We start from the raw sequence: 19912 nt of genomic DNA on the forward strand, positions 1-19912 counted from the left end.
ATGAGCGCATGAGCGCACACCATGACCTGAGCGCCCGGCTGGATGTCCGAGGTCACGGTGTGCGCTCATGGCAGCAAAGGTGCATGAACGCACGCCGTGACCTGAGCGCCCAGCTGGACGTCCAAGGTCACTCCGTGCACTCATTCACCATCGCCGGCGAGGGCTGCTGGAAGCCACGCCTCACATGGGGAGCGCCCGATCCGCCCCAGGCTGCTGAAGCCGCTCTCGCTGCCGGCTGCCCCCGGGAGGAGGGGAGAGAGGACTGGGGCTGCTCCGGAGACCGGCACCCATGGGCGCGGCCAGGACAGGTGAGCGGGGGCTGGGGGAAAGTTTGCCTGATCCTGAAGCCTGGCTTTCCTGGTGCGTTGGATTTTAGGTTGGACAGGCAAGAGTTTAGGCCGGCTGATACTTCTCTGATCCTTTTCTTTTGCTTTAAGTTGGGATCCACTTCCTGGTACCTGTCATTTCAAATATCATTTGAAATGACAGGTACCAGCGCACCCAGGATACTGTATAAGCGCTGTATAGCGCTCTATACAGTAAAATGGATTGGGCTTCATGGACGCGCTTTGGACCTGGCTTGCATTTGCATGCTATTTAAATACTGTATCGAGCGGTATGTGATCCGAACTGTGCACGTGGCAAACGAGCGGGCGCCCGGCCCATGCTGGTGCCGCTGATTCCAGCTCTCCTGCTGCATTCCGCCCGGGCTGAGGATGAGTTCCTATTTCGCTGGGGCAGGGGGAGCTCTGGGCCAGCGGGGGACCGGGCAGTGTAGCAACATGCTTCAGGACACACTGGTGTATCGTGACCCACCAGTTGAGAACCGCTGCTCTAGGGGAAGATAGTGAGTGTATGTGGAGGAGGAGAAAGCATATAGATATATATATATATATATATATGCATGGGGGAGGGGGAGAGAGCATATTTATGTATGTATGGATAGAGTGGGAGAGAGAGATCGTGTGTACGGGGTGGGAGAGGAGAATGCCTGTATATGTGTGTATGGGATGGGATAGGGGAGAGCATACGTGTTTGTGTATGGTGTGGGGGAGAGAGAGCATGCATTTGTGGGAGAGAAGTAGCCTATGTGTGTGTATAGGGAGGGAGAGAGTGAGCATGTGTGTGTGTGTGTGTGTGTGTATGGTGTAAGTGTACAATGGGGGTGGGAGAGAGAGCAGGATTAAGGCTGAGGGGGTAGGAAAAGAAGGATACTTGGATGCTGGGTAGGGGTAAAAGGCAAAAGAAAGGGGCAGGAGGCAGAGGAGAACATGAAAAACAGGTGAGTGCTGATGAGAGGATTAGAGGCAGAGGAAATAGTCAAGGACTGAAAATAGATGGAAATAGGGATTAGGGAGTGGGGGAATAGAAGACTGGGAAAGAATGAGAAAGTAGGGAGATGGAAAGCTGATGAGGAGGAGACAAGAGTTGAAAAGAGACTGAGGAATGAAAGTCGAAGAGAAAGAAGGAGGGGTGAAATCTAGCTGTGACTAGAGGCAGAGGAAAGGAGCTGAACATGAAAGATCAGTCTCAGAGACAAATGCAGAGGAGGAAGTGAAAAAGACAGATGAGAGAGGAAATTAAAAATATAAGGAGACCCTGGACAAGATCATAGGAGAAGCAGAAAAGTGAGACTGGGATCAACACAATTTGAAAAATAAGATCTCTAGACAAAGGTAAAAGAAACATTTTTTAATTTATAGTTTATTGAGTGAACTATGTCTGTTTTGAAAATATACATCTCTTATCCTTTCATTTTGCTCAGCAGAGGAGGAAATGTGTTTCTGTTTCGAGTTCTCCAGTGTTGCAGTGCATGTGGAGTCTGGCTTCTTGGGATTTCAATTTCAGTTTTTATCTCAATATTTCACATTTCTGGTCACTTAGTCTGTATTTGATGAGAGTCTGTCTGTGTTCTGCATGGTATTCTGCCAGTAAGTAGTTTTTGTGTAGGGATAAGAAACATGACAGCAGAAAAAGACTGAGCCATCTAGTCTGCCCATCTGCCAAATTAAATTGGCTTTAAAATTACCATCACTTCCTTAGAGGTCCCCTGTATTTATCCCATGCTTTTGTTGTTGGCTCTACCACCTCCTTTGGGAGGTGATTCCATGAATCCACCACCCTCTCTGTAAAGAAATATTTCCTTAGATTAATCCTGATTTCTACTTGTTTTCATCCTCATCCCATGACCCCATGAGACTATCTTCCTGTGTCTATGCACAGGAGGATCTCATTCCATTGAGAGAGTCTCTTCTCCTGTGCATAGACATTTTTGAGATATTTGAATGTCTATCATATCTCCCCTATCTCATCTTTCCTCTAGGATATACATGTTTAGATCTTAAAGTCTATCCCCATATGCTTTAGAACGAAGACCACTGATCATTTTACTAGCCACCCTCTGGACCAACTCCATCCTGTTTATATACTTTTGAATGTGCGTTCTCCAGAACTGTATGCAGTATTCCAAGTGAGGTCTCACCAGGGACCTACACAGGGGCAATATCACCTCCCTTTTTCTGCTGACCATTTTTCTCCCTAGGCAGTCAAGCATCTTTCTGGCTTTTGCTGTCACTCTATTCACCTGTTTGGCCAACTTAAGATCATCAGGTGCAATCATCCCTAGATTCTGCTCGTCCTCTTTGCTTAGAACAATTTCACCTCCAATACTGTACTGCTCCCTTGGGTTTTTGTATCCTAAATGCATTACTCTACATTTTTTTAGCATTAAATCTTAGTTGCCAGATCCTAGGCCATTCCTTGAGCTTCACTAGACCCTTCCTCTTGTTTTCCACACCTTCCTGACTGTCCACCTGTTACAGATTTTGGTATCCTCACCAAAAAGACAAACCCTTCCCGACATTCCTTCCATTATGTTAGCCACAAAAATGTTGAAAAGAACAGGTCCAAAGATCAATCCCCAAGGCACACTGCTAGTAACACTCCTCTCCTCAGAGAAAACTCCATTTACCACTACCCTCTGTCGCCTCCCACTCAACCATTTTCTAACCCAGTCAGTCTCTCTAGGTTCCTTACCAAGGGCGTTCAATTTATTTATGTCTCCTAAATGGAACTGTGTAAAAAGCCTTACTGAAATCCAAGTACGTGACATTTAGTGCTCTCCCCTTGATCCAACTCTCTGGTCACCTAATCAAAGAAATTGATCAGATTCATCTGCCAAGATTTACCTTTGGTAATACCATGCTGCCTTGGATCTTGCAATACACTGGATTCCAAAAACTGCACTATCCTCTGTTTTAGCAGCAATTCCATTAATTTTTTCTCATCACAGAAGTCAGACTAACTAGTCTGTGGTTCCCAGCCTCCTCCTTACTCCCACTTTTATGAATATGAATCACATCCTCTGGAATTAATCCCAACTCTAAAGAAGCATTGAAAAGGTCAGCCAGTGGAGCTGACAGGACATTAAGAGAAGGAAGAGAGTATGGCTGGCTAAGGAAAGAAGAGATGAATGCATGGAGACAGGTAGTGTGGCCTGGTAGAGAACACAAGATTAATCTTGTGAACTTTGTCATGAAAGAAGTTCTCCACAGTCTGATTAGACAGTGGACCTGGGAAGTGGGGTAGTAGGTGTTGGTAGTTTTAACAGGGAGGTGAGTGTAGCAAAGAGGCGGCAGGGAGTGGGGCAAAGATATTAGTCATATGGAGATAGTAGGCTTGCTTGATGAGTGCAACAGCAGACTGGAAGAAGTTGTCACAAGAATGTAATTTTAGCCAGAGATGCTCATCAGACCAGGTTCAGGCATGTAGGAAGTGGATTGTGGTAGTAAGTCAAGGGTAAAGTGTGGTATGTCTTATAGTATGGGGAAGCCGTATAGTACGGGGAAAGATTGTCCAAAGCAAAGCAGAGTAAAATATTGTAGAAAGAAACTGCCTCTTCAATAGACTCTGACAAGTTTATTGAGGAGAAAAGAGATAAGACTGTAGGTGAGAAGATGCAAGGATCAATAACCTAGAGATTTCCAAAGGTGTTGATGGTGACCGGAAGAGACTGTGAGGGAGGCTTAGTTAAACGTAAAAGTTGTCAGATGATGTTTAGAGAGGGAAAGAACTGAGTTGGAGAAGCCCAAGATAGAATAGTCAGAAGAAAAGACTAGGTCAAGTCTAGCAAGAGTGGGGGCAGTAGAACCTAGCTGGAGGTCAAATAAAGTTAAGGCAAAGAACTTTGAGGCTTAAAGATCAGAGGGGTTATCAATCTTCCCTGACTTTGCTTGTTTGCAGCTTGTTCAAATCCTGCTGACACTCCTTAAGAACATAAGTTGTCATATTGGGTCAGACCAAGGGTCCATCAAGCCCAGCATCCTGTTTTCAGCAGTGGCCAATCCAAGTTATAAGTACCTGGCAAGTACCCAAACATTAAGTAGATCCCATGCTACTGATGCAATTAATAGCAGTGGCTATTCCCTAAGGGGCGGATTTTAAAACCCTGCTCGCGTAAATCCACCCAGATTTATGCGAGCAGGGCCTTGTGCGCCGGCGCGCCTATTTTCCATAGGTCTGCCGGCGCGCGCAGAGCCCCGGGACTCGCGTAAGTCCCGGGGTTTTTCGAGGGGGGCATGTCGGGGGGTGTCAGGGCGGGGCCGATCGGTGCGGCGTTTTGGGGGCGGGACGCGGCGTTTTGGGGCGGGCCCGGGGGCGTGGTTTCGGCCCGGGGAGGTCCGGGGGCATGGCCGCACCCTCCAGAACCGCCCCCGGGTTGCATCTCGGCGCGCTAGCGGCCTGCTGGTGCGCGGGGATTTACTTCTCCCTCCGGGAGGCGTAAATCCCCCGACAAAGGTAGGGGGGGGTTTAGACAGGGCCGGGGGGTGGGTTAGGTAGAGGAAAGGAGGGGAAGGTGAGAGGAGGGCGAAAGAGAATTCCCTCCGAGGCCGCTCCGATTTCGGAGCAGCCTCGGAGGGAATGGAGGTAGGCTGTGCGGCTCGGCGCGCGCCGGCTACACGAAATCGGCAGCCTTGCGCGCGCCGATCCAGGATTTTAGCGGCTACACGTGTATCTACTAAAATCCAGCGTACTTTTGTTGGCGCCTGATGCGCCAACAAAAGTACGCGAAGGCGCACTTTTTTAAAATCTACCCCTAAGTAAACTTGATTAATAGCAGTTAATGGACTTCTCCTCCAAGAACTTATCCAAACCTTTTTTGAACCCAGCTACACTAACTACACTAACCACATCCTCTGGCAATAAATTCTAGAGCTTGTGACCATGGGCAAGCCACGTCACCCTAGATTGCCTCAGGTATAAACTTAAAGGTGAATTTGAAAAGCCCGCCGCACACATCAATTAGGGGACCTACACACCTGGACATGCAGTTACTTGTGCTATGGAGGAGGTGTAGGTCAGAAAAAAAAACAAACCCAGGTGTTTTGGAGGGGTTTACAGGGTCTGGGGTAACTGGGGGAGTGCAGGCTAATAAGCCAGGGGGGTTTGGAGGATCTAGCTCATAAGTGGACGAACTAGTGAAACTGGTAATGGTTTGGGTACATGCCCCCTATAAAATTCCCTGACTTATACGGTAGAAGCAGCATTTATGCATCTAGGCACGCCCCTACTGAATTTTATAACATGCGCACAAGCTATAAAATTGCCACATCCCTGGGTGCGTGCTGGCACACATGCACCAATGTGCGCCTGTGCACCAACTGGAAAGTTACCATCCCTGCGTCTGAGTTACCAAGCATTTTTCTCACCATAGACACAGAATGGGAGAAAAACCTTAGTCATTCAGGCACCCAGATCGTAAATGCTCCGAGGACAGGGAAATACTTAACAGTACCTGAATGTGATCCGCTTTGAAGGCAGAATATAAAATAAAAAATTCCGTATGTATTATTTATCCCTATGGAAGGTAAAAGCCTCCAAGGATAAGCGAAGGGGAAGATGGCTCAAAGCAAAAAGAAAGGAAGGATTCAAAGTCCATGAGGAAGAAGGAGGGGCTTATTGTCTAGAGATGACAGCTACCCTGAGAGAGAGTGGGGTGATCAGGAAGAATGGGCTGAAACTTCCAGGAGTGGGCAGTAGACTGACATCAATTGTACAAGACTGGCCACTCAGAGGCCTTCCTTGTCCAAGTCAATTTTGTCATCTGCTTTTGGTCCTATAACATTCTGAGTAGATGGGCATACAAGTTTTCATTCTTAGCCCATCATCGAGCTCTCCTCCCCCACACCCTCCATGTCTTGTACCCACCCTCTCAGCATTGCTCTTACCATTGACCTCTAGATATGTGCCAAGCATGCTTACATTCTTTCACAGTACTGGCCCTTAGCCATCTTTGTTGGTAGGTTCTCTCAGGCCAGTAGGTCAGCCATTACCCTCTTGGCAAAGAAGTACTGGCATAGAGTTCCTCTGTGCCTGCCTCTCTCCATCTGCACGTTATGAACACACACTTCAGGCGTATGCTGCTCCTCCTACTACTGCGAGTCGGCCAGGCATGGGGCTGTTGTTAAGGCACCCAATGAATAGTATGGGATGCAAGCCCATTGAGACTAGATTGTCCTATGATTATCAGAGCCTGGCGCGTACGCATGAGCACAGGGAGAAAACACTGAGAAGAGAATGAACGGAGTTCAGTTTTCAAAGTGTCCGTGCTGGGACCAAGTCCACATGCTTTTCATCCACAGGCTCTGCCATTCATTTTCAAAGCGAAAGTACATACTTACTTTTACTTTGAAATTTACCATGGGTGAAGTACGAAAGGTCACTTACAACCTGCTTTTTGCTGGAAAAATAAATGCACAGATTTAAAATAGGCCCATCTAGGTGCATACTTTTCCTCCCCAGGAACACCTCCTCTCGCTGGCTAAAAGAAGGCGAATGTCAGACAGCTGACTAATGTGAATAAAATGCTCTTTACGCACATACATCACTTTTAAAGTTGTCCTCTGCAGTAGAACAAAATGACACCCAATTTCATGGTAATCAAAATGAAAACTTATTGTCATGTTTGGCCCTGCACCGCTGAAGAGCAGGGCGAGCCTTCAACACTGTCACCTCTCTGGGATCAGTCCGTGGGGGGAATGGAGAAAAAGCAGGGTTTCGACCACAACCACAGAAAGGAGGGAAGAGGAAGAACGAGCTCTGTGTGGTGGTCAGCCTGCCTGCTCTGCATCCTCCTCCTCCTCTCCTTGGCTGGGTTGAGCTGCTCAGAGGAAGAGGAAAGGCAGCCACGAGGCGGGGAATGCACATTCCCTGCCTTGCTGTCTTTGTTGCAGCCAGTGCTGGTGCCACGGGGAATGGGGTCCACCTAGAACGTCCAGGTTATCCCAGTGAGCCAATATTACTATATCTCTGGATGGCAAGATCTGTACGGCTTCAATTCAAGTGCAACAATAAATGAAATATTATCTGAGGATTGTCCGTGCTTCTGGAATTAAGGCTAATTCTGTAACCCGAGAAGTTAATAAGTATCTAATGAACTCTGATCTCTCTTGGCAGGTAATGTTTCCAAATGGGTCAGTTTTTGTACATACCATGACAGGAATGAATCTCACTTTGTGGATTTTCTAGTAATTTATGAGGGGCACCTTCTAAAATACATGAAAATGTTCTGCGTCTCTCATGAAGCTCTTTTTGGCGTTTTCTGAAGTTTGGCTACCAAATGAATCTTTTTCAGCTTTCAGTACAGGAATATGATCTCTATCCTGCATGAATTTTCTGGTGCCTTATTAAGTTTGTTTTGCTAAAGAAGTGCTTCCCACATTCACTACATAAAAATGGTTTCTCTCCTGTGTGGACTTTCAGGTGCCTTGTTAAATTTGTTTTCTTAACAAAGCTTTTACCACATTCTGTACATGCAAAGGGTCTCTCTCCTGAGTGGACCTTCAGATGCCGTGTTAAATTTGTTTTCTTAATGAATTTTTTTCCACATTCAGGGCAGGAAAATGGTCTATCCCCTGTGTGGATTTTCTGATGCGATATTAAATGTGTTCTTCTGATGAAGTTTTTTCCACATAATTCGCATGCAAATGGCCTTTCTCCTTCATGGATTTTTTGGTGATATCCGAGGTCCCTCTTTCGAATGAAGGCTTTAGTGCATACATTACATGAAAATGGTCTTTCTCCTGTGTGGATTTTCTGGTGATATATTGCACTTTCCATCCTAATGAACCTTTTTCCACAATCAGTACAAGAAAATGGTCTATCACCTGTATGAATTTTCAAATGGAATAGAAAATGGGCTTTCTTAAGGAAGCTTCTTCCACATTCAGGGCATGAAAATGGTTTCACTCCTGTGTGGATTTTCTGATGATTTGCAAGGTCTCTCTTCTGAATAAAACACTTACTACATTCAGTACAGGAAAATGGTCTCTCTCCAGTGTGGACTTTTTCATGATATATTAAACTTTCTATTTTAATGAAGCTTTTCCCACATGCGATACAAAAAAATGGTCTCTCTCCACTGTGGATTTTCTGGTGCCGTATTAAATTTGTTTTTTTAAGAAAACTTTTCCCACATTCAATACATGAATATGGTTTCTCTCCAGTGTGGATTTTCTGATGTCTTGCATGGTTTGTCTTTGTACCAAAGCTTTTACCACATTGAGTACATGAAAATGGTCTTTCTCCTGTGTGAATTTTTTGATGTTTTGTGAGGACAGACTTACGAGTGAAGATTTTGCCACATTCAGTACATGAAAATAATCTTTCACCAGTGTGGATTTTCTGGTGTTTTATGAAGTCTATCTTTTTAATGAAGCTTTCTTCACAGGCCGTGCATGAAAATGGTCTTGCTTCGGTGTGAGATCTCTGATGTAATTTTAGAGCTATAGGACCTCTGAGGAATATCCCACACACATCACATAAACCTCTTTCTTCTGTTGTCTGGTTTCTCTGCTCATGTCTGATATGGTTGGCATGGTTGATGCTTTGCTTATACTCAATAGAAATATTGGCTGAGTCTTCAGTTGAATTTCTTTGCTGCTTGTCTAAGAAGCAATTTCTTCCCCAATTAGAATAGGAGAAAATATCTTCTCTGTCTCTTTTTGACCACATCTTGTTTGTTGCCACATACTCATGACATGTCTCTCCATTTCTGCTCCTGGGCATATCATTTCCTGGATAAGAAACAAAGGATAGCCATAATTACATAGCATTGGTTGAAACTGGCCAATCGGCCCATCCAGTCTTATTTATTTATTTATTTTTATATAGCGATGTTTCATGAGAACATATCACATCAGTCTGACCAGTTATTCATAGTAACATGGTTAATAACAGCAGATAAAGACCAAAATGGTCCAGCCATACTGTCCTGCAGGGTGATTAGGTTCCTGTCAAAATGCAAGGATAGCACCAAACTTCAAGCCTTAGAAGGTTCGTTGCTTGTAGGATATTGTTTCTTACCCAAATATATTTTTTTTTAATACACATTGGTTCTCTACCATCTTGGGTAACTAAATATACAAGATCCTATCTCCATCAGAATTGCTGACACCAACTTGAGTTGTAACCTACTGGTATCAATCCGGCTGCTGCAAGGCCTCTGCAGGTCATGCTTCCTGTCTCTGCCCTTTGCAGTGTCCTTATCACGTCCCCCTTTGCTTTTACTCTTGAGGTAGTGAAAGGGGTTGTTTGCAATCGTACAATCTCCCATGGTCATAGAATATAGCAGCAGCTACGTACCATTAGGTCCATCTAGTCTGCTGAATCTGCCAAAGATCCTAGCTTCTTCATCACTAGGGACCCTTTTATCCCATGCTTTTTAAAAATTCCTTTCCTATTTTCGTCTTCACCAACTCTTTTGAAAGTCTATTCCAAGCATCTACCACTCTTTCAGAAAAGAAATATTTTCTAATGTAGCTACACCCCTAAAGCCTAACAATATGTTTCCTCTTGTTCTATAGCATTCTTTCTTCAGGAGATTTTTTTCTTATGACTGATTTATACCTTTGAGGTATTTAAATGTCTCCATATCATATTTCTCCTCTCTGCTAACATATATATATATATATATGTTTAGGTCCTTGTGTCTTATTTCATGTCGCTTTTAGTGCAAGAATTTTGGTAGTTTTCCTCTGGACTGCCTCCGGCTGTTCGATATGTTTTGAGAGGTATGGCTTCCAGAACCGGACACAATATTCTAGGTGAGGTCTCAACAATGATCTACACAGATGCATTATCACCTCTTTTTTGTTTTGCTACTGGATATACTTTTCCCTGTGCATACTAGCATCCCTGAGGCTTTGGCCACTGCCTTGTCACACTGTTTCACTACATTGAAATCATCAGGCATGATCACCCTGAGGTCTCTCTCCTGGTTAAAACATGTTTCTCCTCCCTTCCCCTATTGTGTACTGTTCCAGCAGGTTTCTACCCCACATGGTGCAGGACTCTGAACTTTTTTATACTGACTATTAACTACCATGCACTCCTCAAGCTTTATTAGATCACTTCTCATTCTGTCTAATCCTTCAGGGTATCCATACTGTTGCAGAGTTAGTGTCATCTACAAACAGGTAAAACTTTTCTCTCTAACTCCTCCGCATTAATTCACACAGATATTGAAGAGAACCAGCCCCAGGGTCGATCCCTGTTGAATGCCACTAATCATCTTTCTTTCTTCAGAGTGAATGCCACATATCACCCTCTGTCAATTATCACTCAACTTCTAAATCATTCCACTACACTGGGACCCACCCCAAGGCTGCTCAATTTGTTTATGAGCCCCTTATGCAAGGCAGTATAGGAAAATTGGTTCTTACCTGCTAATTTTCATTCCTGTAGTACCACAGATCAGTCCAGGTTTTGCATCCCTGCCAGCAGGTGGAGACAGAGAAAGTTTTACTGATGCTGCTACATAATCACTTGTGCCACATGCAGTTCCTCAGTATTGACCTGTACAAAGCACAAAAACTCATTAAAAAACACCATAAAATTCAACAAATTTACAAAAACTTTCAACAAGTCTGTATTCCACAGCATGAAAATCTGTATTCCCTACCAATAACACTGAACAGAGAGGACGACTCTCCACCTCCACAGATTGGGCGGGTTCTGGACTGATCTGTGGTATTATAGGAATAAACATTAGGAGGCAAGAACCAATTTTCCTTTCCCTGTATGTATCAAAGCTTCCTACTTAGGGTGGGACCTGGAGAGTCTTGCTTGCATAATACTCTCGCCAACAACCGGGACTCCGGATCCCCCACATTTAAGTGATCATACCTCGCAAAAGTATGCAGCAATTTCCACGTCACTGCTCTGAAAATCTCCTGCAGCGAAACCAGCTGGGCTTCTGCCCATGAGGCTGCTTGAGATCATTTGGAATGAGCTCTCAAGCTCTCCAGAACCGAGCAACTCTTCGTTATGTACGTAGATCCAATGGCATCCTTGAGCCACCATGCAATATTAGCCTTGGAAGCCTGAGAACCTTTCTTGGAATCACTCTACAAAACAAAGAGATGATCTGATGTCCTGAAATTATTCATCATCTTGAGATACCTCAACAGAGCTCTGCATACGTCCAAAAGCTTAAGCTCCCTCACATGAGGCATGAAAGACTCAATTTCAGGAAAAGCCGGAAGTTCCACGGATTGATTCACATGAAACGCTGATCCCACCTTCGATAAAAATGATGGTACTGTCCGCAAGGACACCCTTGAGTCCGAAATCTGCAGAAACAGATCACAGCAAGACAAGGCCTGCAACTCAGAAATTCTCCTAGCTGAACAAATGGCGACCAGAAAAACCATCTTAGGGTCAAATCCTTAAGCGTCGCTCTCCTAAGAGGTTCAAAAGGAGCCTCACACAAACCTCTGAGAACAAGATTAAGATTCCATGATGGACACACTCTCCTCACCAGCGGATGCAAATTCTTAGCACCCCCCCCCCCCCCACCTCCCGAAGAAACTGAATTATGTCAGGATGAGAAGACAGATAGCAACCATTCACTTTACACCTCTGAGGCAAGCCAGAGCAGCCACCTGGACCTTAAAAGCATTGAAAGACAAACCCATAACCAAACTTTCCTGAAGAAAAGTCAAAATCTGGGACACTGAAGATCACAATGCTCATACCCCATTAGCAATACACCAGGATTCAAAAACCTTCCAGACTCTTACGTACGATAGAGAAGTAGACGTCCGTCTAGCCTGAAGGAGTGTAGCAATAACCGCTTCTAGGTACCCCTGCGTCTCAAAAGTCACTTCTCAAAAGCCAAGCTGCCAGACAAAAGTGAGTAGCCTGGTCTGAAAATATTGGCCCCTACCGAAGGAGACCCAGCAGGTGGGCGAAGCGTAACGGACCATCCACGGCTAAGTTGAACTGATCCGCAAACCACAGCTGACATGGCCACTCTGGGGCTACCAACACCACTTTGCACGAATGCCTCTCGATCTGACACAACACATTGCCTATCAGAGGCCAGGGAGGAAACACATAAAGTAGAACCTCCTGAGGCCAAGGAAGCACCAGAGCATTGACTCCCGTGGCCCCATGCTCTCTTTTCCAACTGAAAAACCAAGCCGCCTTTGCACTGCGACGAGTCACCACTAGATCCACATGGGGGCAGCCCCACCTGTCGCCGATGAGCTGCATCGCTGTCTCGGACAGCTCCCACTCCCCTGGATCCAATACTCTGTGACTTAGAAAATCCGCTTGGACGTTTTCTACTCTTGCAATGTGCAATGCTACTATCCACTCCAGGTTTGCTCCACCTAAAGAATCAGCTGCTCAACTTCCAGGGCAAATGCTTGACTCTTGGTTCCTCCCTGCCGATTGATATAGGCTACTGTTGTCGCATTGTCTGACAATACCCTCACTGACCAACCTTGCACTAATGGCAGAAACGCAAGCAAAGCTAAACGCACCGCCCTGGTCTCTAAATGACTGATAGACCAGGAAGCTTCTGTCAAAGACCAGCTGCCCTGAGTAGACTGCTGCAGACATACCACTCCCCCAACCAGACAGACTGGCATCAGTAGTAAGAATTACCCAATCCGGCACTTCCAGGTCTACCCCCTGCACCAGACTGGAAGTCAGCAGCCACTAAAACAGACTGTCCTGCGCAACCCCTTTGACCGGCAGATGGAATTCCTCTGACAGCGGGTTCCATCGAGACAACAGTGTCTTCTATAGAGGCCTCGCATGCGCAAAAGCCCATGGCACTAACTCCAGGGTTGATGCCATCAAACCCAGAACCTGCAAATAATCCCAGACTCTGGGTATTGGCAACCCCAATAAACACCGAACTTGCCCCTGCAACTTTGAGAGCCCGCTCCGTCATGAAAAACATCTTGGCCCTTTGAGTGTTGAACTGAGCTCCCAGATACTCAGGGATCTGTGACGGCACCAAGTGGCATTTTGCTAAGTTCATCACCCAGCCGAGAGACTCCACAGTGCTGATCACCCTCTGCACTGACTGGTGACAAATGTCCTCAGACTTTGCCCTGATAAGCCAGTCATCCAGATAGGGGTGCACCAGCACTCCTTCGCGACACAAAGCCACCACCGCCATAACCTTGGTGAAGGTGCACAGCACCGTGGCCAACCGAAAAGGAAGGGCCTGAAACTGAAAATGTCGACCCAGAACCATGAAACACAGAAACCGCTGATGATTCGGCTGAATGGGAATATGCAGATATGCTTCTGTCAAATCTAGAGAAGCCAGAAACTCGTCCCTGTGCACCACTGCAATCATTGAGCTCAGGATCTTCATACTTAACCTCAGAACCTTGAGCACTAGATTTACCCACTTCAAGTCCAGAATTGGGCAGAAAGTTCCTTCTTTCTTTGGAACGACGAAATAAATGGAATACATTCTCTTGCCTCGTTCATCCCAAGGAACCAGAACCACTGCCCTCAACTTCCGCAACTGGTCCAGTGCCTTTTGAACCATCCGCTGCTTTTCTTAAGACTCACAGGGGGAGACTAGAAACAGATCGCGGACGGGCCGAGCAAATTCTAATGCGTAGCCGTCTCTTATCACGCCGAGAATCCACTGGTCCTGCATAATCTTGGTCCACTCCTCGTAAAACCATGCTAAGTGATGCCCTATGAAAGGAACAGCAGAGTGGACCATTCTCGCCTCATTGTGAGGACTTAGCCCCAGCTGTACCACTACCTGCGGTGGCTCTAAAAGGGCCTTTGGCCTCCGCAAAAGGACTGACCCCAGGACTGACCCTGAGGAGAAAATTGTTTCTGCAGATCTGGATCCCGGGCGAGACCTCCTACTGTCTCAAAAACGAGACTGAGCCTGAAAAACCTCTTGCCCTTAGGCTTATCCTCTGGCAACCTATGCACCTTATTCTCGCCCAAATCCTTCAGCTGCTCCAGGTCTTCTCCAAACAAAAGCCGGCCCTTAAAAGGCAGACTTAGATGACACGTCTGCCACCCAGTTGCGCAACCATAACAACCTTTTGGCTGAAACAGTGGACCCCATAAACCAAGAAGATCTCACCAGGTTATACAGAGCATACGCAACATATGCTACTGTCGCCTCTAAACAGTCAGCCCTAACAGCCTCCTTGCCAGACTTAACCTGACCATTCTGAAGCTACTGTTCCCAGCGCAGACACGCTCTCTGCATAAAACTGGAACAGATGGCTGCCTGTAAAATCAGGGCCGACACCACAAAAATTCTCTTGAGATGAACCTCCAGTTTTTGATCCTGCACATCCTTCAACGCCACAGACCCCCACGACTGGAATAATAGTCTTGTCACTGCTGAAACCACAGAATCCACCTTTGGTAGGGAAAACAGCTCCAATGTCTGTTCCGGCAAAGAATAAAGCCTCACCACTGCCCTCCCATCTTTCAAGCTGGCGTCGGGAGTAGCCCACTCCTGATCCACCAGCTTCTTCACTGTTTTAGGATACGGGAAGGCTCTCGCAGGACTCCTAAGCCCAAACAGGACCGGGTCTGCCCCCTCCATGCCAGAGTCTTCCTGCGGAACTTCCAGCCCAAGCTCCTCCAGAACCTGAGGAATCAAAGGACCTAACTCCTTACGGAACAAACAGACCACCTTACGGTTATCTCCCTCAGATATCAGTACCTCCTCTGGATCATCCCCAGGAGCTATGCCAGCCGCATCCGGATTAACCCCCAGATCCTGCGACTGTGGAATCCCCAGATCCCCATCTGAATCCTCTGACTCATTGCCAGATGGATTAGGGCCCAAAAAGCGCTGAACCAGTGAAGGCCACTTCCTCTGAGCCTGCCCTGGCCTGGAACCCAAGTCCAGATCTTGTACTTGGGTTCCAGGCCAGGATCCCCAGCCTGCCTGCTGAGCCAAATAGGCCTCATGCAGCAGCAGGACAAAATCAGCTGAAAAAGGCCTGCAAGCACCAGCCACTGGCTGAAAAGATCCAGCATCAGAGGACCCCACACCAGGCAGAACAGGTGCTTCCACCCCTTCTGCCCTTCCCTGATCCTCCTCGGGGCTAGAACAGGCTGGGGAAAGACTCGGGTGGGAAATGCCCCCCCCTCCTCCGTCGGCATGGCAAGAGCCACATGATGGCTCAAAATTTCTGCGCCTACAAAAAAGGAAGGCCCTGACTCGCTCCGAACCCCGTCGCACAGGGGGAACTGTCCCGTAGAAACTTTTCTCTTTTTAGTGGTCACCGCACCACCAGACGACCCCTCACCACCCGAAACGCAGGCAGAACAAAGCCTGTCGCAGCTCAGGCACCATCACCTTCGCAACAGGAAATCCCTCACCAAGCGCAAAGGAGCCCGCCATCGCAGCAAACACTCCGGGAGAGGAAAAAACCTTTCCCCGGCCGCCAGAACCAGACAGGCAAAGAGCCTTCCCTGAACTTACCAAGGCCCCTGCTCTTCAGTCTCTTTCTTTTACCTTTCTTTTTTTTTTTTTAAACAAAATTTTAACAAAATCTCACAAACTCTGGTATAATGGAACACAGAGCTGTCCAGCACCAAAAAAAAAAAAGAGAATCAGCCAAATTCAAAGGGACAGACTGCCAAAAACAACCGTCCTGAGCCTACAGCTGCCTCGGCAGACTCGTAAAGAGGAAGGATCTGGACCACCAAATTTACACCCCACAGAGTCAAAGTGAGAGCCCTCAAAAGGGTCACCAACCCCCAGCTCGTCCACATCAACCAGTCAGGAAAGGATACACCAGGACCCAAAAGCCCCCCCTGGGAGGAAGGATCACAAAACTAAAATCAGCTCCACACTGCAGAACTGCAGGTTTTGCCCCATCTCCTATCTGCTGGAGACAGAGAAAGACTGAGGGACTGCAGGTGGCACAAGTGATTACGTAGCAGTGTCAGTAAAACCTTCTCTGTCTCAGTCTATTGGCAGGGATGCAAAACCCAGGAGCCTGGACTGATCTGGGTGCGTACAGGGAACAAAAGATTTACTGAAATCAAAATAAACCACATTCAGTACATGCATTTAGGTTTTGACTCACTATAAACAAGGTTTTCAAAACAGAGGATTGTAAATTAATGTAAGCAAATAATTCTTCAGTCATCCAGGCAAAGAAATTGTTCAGATTTGTTAGACAGGATCTTCCTCTGGTAAAACCATGATAACCTCAGATAGTGCAGCTCACTACATTCGAGATATTTCACTCTCCTTTCCGTTAATAGATCTTCCACTAATTTTCCCACCAGCGAGATAAGACTAATCAGTCTGTAGTTTCCATCTTCTTCTCTGTTCCCACTTTTATGAAAAGGGACAATCCCTAATCCCGTCTCCAAAGAGCTACGGAACAGATCCGCCGAGCCCCTCCGAGCCTTCCTTAGTATTTGGGGATGCATCCCATCCCAACCCCACAGCTTTTTTCACCTGCAGTTTTTTTTTTTCAGTTCTGCACAAATTCTCTCTTCCATAAATGATGTGGCATCTACCCACTTCCATATATGTGCCCCCGCCAACAAATCAGTAGTCCTTATAATTATAAAATTATGCTTTGTATTTCTATACCATATTTTCAATTTTAGCTCAAGGTAGTTTACAACATTTATTCAGGAATGATAAGTCCCTTCCTCGAAGAGCTTACAATTTAAGGAGTGAATTTAAAAAAAAAAAGTGTTGCTTGAGCTAAAAGGCCTATATACATGGGTATCTGGGAAGCGCGTGAGCCACGCAGATTTTAAAAGCCGTGAATTATGCGTGTATATACACACAGGCATGAGTAAAAAATAAAGGGGTGCAGCAAGGGTGTGTCAGGGGCATTCCAGGGTGGGCCCAAAAGTTCACTGCGTGAACCCAGATTTTTAATCCAGCGGCTGCAGCATGAGGCGGTTTCTTAGCCGCGTCTATTTACTGCTGCTCCTAATGAGGTTTAAGTCTGTAGAAATCGCTTTGTAGGTTTAACACAACAAGGTGAGGGGTCCGGGTCAACTGGGGGGAGGAGTGCAGGCTGAAGAACCAGAAGGACCTGGATGACCTTGAGACAGCTTGGGCAATCTGATGGACTAATTGGGAAAACTGGCAATGTCCTTCAGGTGAGAATGTTTTAACATCCACTTTCCTGCATGCGGTACAGCTGACAAAATCCTAAGGAAGATACGCGAAGTACGTTTGCTCGAGTAACCGCTTAAAATTAGGGGCACACATATGGCAGTAGGCGTATTTTAAATTATACGTGTGCAACTGTGCGCATGATTTAAAATTCCGGTATATGTGCCTGCACACTAGTTTTAAAGTTACCATCAGGGACAGTAACTTTCAAAGCAGCGTGCAGGTGCACATACGTGCACGTTCATTGGTCCATGCCCAGGGACGTAGCTATTTTATAACTTATGTGCGTGCATGCACGCGTGTTATAAAATAGCCTGGCCACACACACACACGTGTGCTCAGATTTAAGTGGGTGCTCCTTTGCGCACAAAAGCTCCTTCTACTGCGTGAGTGGGGGAGTTTAAAAAGGGGCACGCGCCAACGCCATTGCCATTAAAACCAGTTCATTCCCAGTTTGTCCAATGAAGGCATAGGTCTTCTAAACCCCCCCTAGTTTAATAGCCCTTCTTTCTGACCTTTCAAACCCCGCTGATCTGCCTAGATTTTATTTTATCATTTACACATCATCCATGGCAGAGGTTACGCAGCAGGGGATCCCTGGCTCATGCCAGTGCGCGTTAAGTATTTACGTGAAAATTTCAGGTTAAAATCCTGGAATGCCCAAACCCCACCCAGCCCCTTTTTTAAAAAAATGTTCATGTGTGCGCACAGCGGGAGAGATGCCCGTATCTGGGTGGCTTCTAAAATCCGCTCAGCGCGCACCGGCCAGTTATATTTGCGCATCCCCTGATTGATGTGAGCGCAGGGCTTTTAAAATTCACCTTTAAGCAAGTAACTGAGATAAGGAGGTCCATATTCATAGGGATTGTCCAGCTAACATTTGCAGTTCCCTGGACAATCCCCAATGTTTAAAATTTCCCATCTGATGAATGGTTAAATTTTATCCGGGCAAATTTTTGCTCAGACAAAATTAACCCAAGTAAAAAAAAAGATGGTGCTGGGGGAATATTCCCCTTGGCATGGTTTCACTTTGGCTGGTCAGTAGTGATATTAAACACTGGCCCGACAAATTTATTCCATGTAAGTCTGGATAGGTAATTAGCAAACCTAAAGTCAGCCAGATAACATTATCTGCATATACTCAGCTTCACTTTTAGCTGGATAACTGCTACTGAATATATGGATCAAGTAATCAGGGTAACTTTCCAGCTCAGTGGATTTTTGAATATGGACATCAAAATGACTTGCCAAGGGCATGACGAACATAAGGGGAAAAAGTGGGATTTGAACCCTAGTTTAAAGCCAACTAGGCCGCTCTTCCCCTTGAAAGCCCTTCTTTAGCGAATACAAAAGTATTAGTGCAACACCTCTGTACTTTCCCGGTCACCCTTCAAGCATTCCTTTGAGAGGGTCATTTTCAAAGGCACTCCTGCAGAGAACGGGCTACTATGAAAATTGTGCCATCGATACACTGCGTGACTGTATGTGTACAGTTTTATGCACAAAAGGGAGAGGACAGGCATTCCACGGGGTGGAGTTGGGACTTACACATAGTCATAAGAACATGCCATACTGGGTCAGACCAAGGGTCCATCAAGCCCAGCATCCTGTTTCCAACAGAGGCCAAACCAGGCCACAAGAACCTGGCAAGTACCCAAACACTAAGAAGATCCCATGCTACTGATGCAATTAATAGCAGTGGCTATTCCCTAAGTAAACTTGATTAATAGCCATTAATGGACTTCTCCTCCAAGAACTTATCCAAACCTTTTTTGAACCCAGCTACACTAACTGCACTAACCACATCCTCTGGCAACAAATTCCAGAGCTTTATTGTGCATTGAGTGAAAAATAATTTTCTCCGATTAGTCTTAAATGTGCTACTTGCTAACTTCATGGAATGCCCCCTACTCCTATTATTCGAAAGTGTAAATAACCGAGTCACATTTACTTGTTCAAGACCTCCCATAATCTTAAAGACCTCTATCATATCCCCACTCAGCCACCTCTTCTCCAAGCTGAACAGCCCTAACCTCTTCAGCATTTCTTCATAGGGGAGTTGTTCCATTCCCCTTATCATTTTGGTAGCTTTCTCTGTACCTTCTCCATCGCAACTATATCTTTTTTGAGATGCGGCGACCAGAATTGTACACAGTATTCAAGGTGCGGTCTCACCATGTAGCGATATAGAGGCATCATGACATTTTCCGTTCTATTAACCATTCCCTTCCTAATAATTCCTAACATTCTGTTTGCTTTTTTGACTGCTGCAGCACACTGAGCCGACGATTTTAAAGTATTATCCACTATAAAGCCTAGATCTTTTTCCTGGGTGGTAGCTCCTAATATGGAACCTAACATTGTGTAACTACAGCAAGGGTTATTTTTCCCTATATGCAACACCTTGCACTTGCCACATTAAATTTCATCTGCCATTTGGATGCCCAATCTTCCAGTCTTGCAAGG

General features: G+C 46.0%; 1 protein-coding gene across 2 annotated transcripts in view; it reads right to left on the minus strand.

The window, feature by feature from the left end:
• Positions 1–5183: 5183 nt before the first annotated feature.
• The window catches only part of LOC115083896 (gastrula zinc finger protein XlCGF57.1-like), a 28121-nt gene continuing 13392 nt past the window's right edge, over positions 5184–19912 (minus strand). The window contains exons 1-2 of one of the 2 annotated variants that reach the window (XM_029587953.1): positions 10722–10846; positions 5184–9074 (exon numbers count right to left, since the gene is read on the minus strand). In XM_029587953.1, the coding sequence (XP_029443813.1) occupies positions 7657–9066 (1410 nt within the window). In that variant the 5' untranslated portion in view covers positions 9067–9074; positions 10722–10846 and the 3' untranslated portion in view covers positions 5184–7656. Of the gene's footprint in view, positions 9075–10721; positions 10847–19912 lie in introns of those variants that run through there. The other variant, XM_029587952.1, reaches the window with a different exon arrangement.

This window comes from Rhinatrema bivittatum, chromosome 2 (assembly GCF_901001135.1).
Source record: "Rhinatrema bivittatum chromosome 2, aRhiBiv1.1, whole genome shotgun sequence".
Taxonomy (NCBI): domain Eukaryota; kingdom Metazoa; phylum Chordata; class Amphibia; order Gymnophiona; family Rhinatrematidae; genus Rhinatrema; species Rhinatrema bivittatum.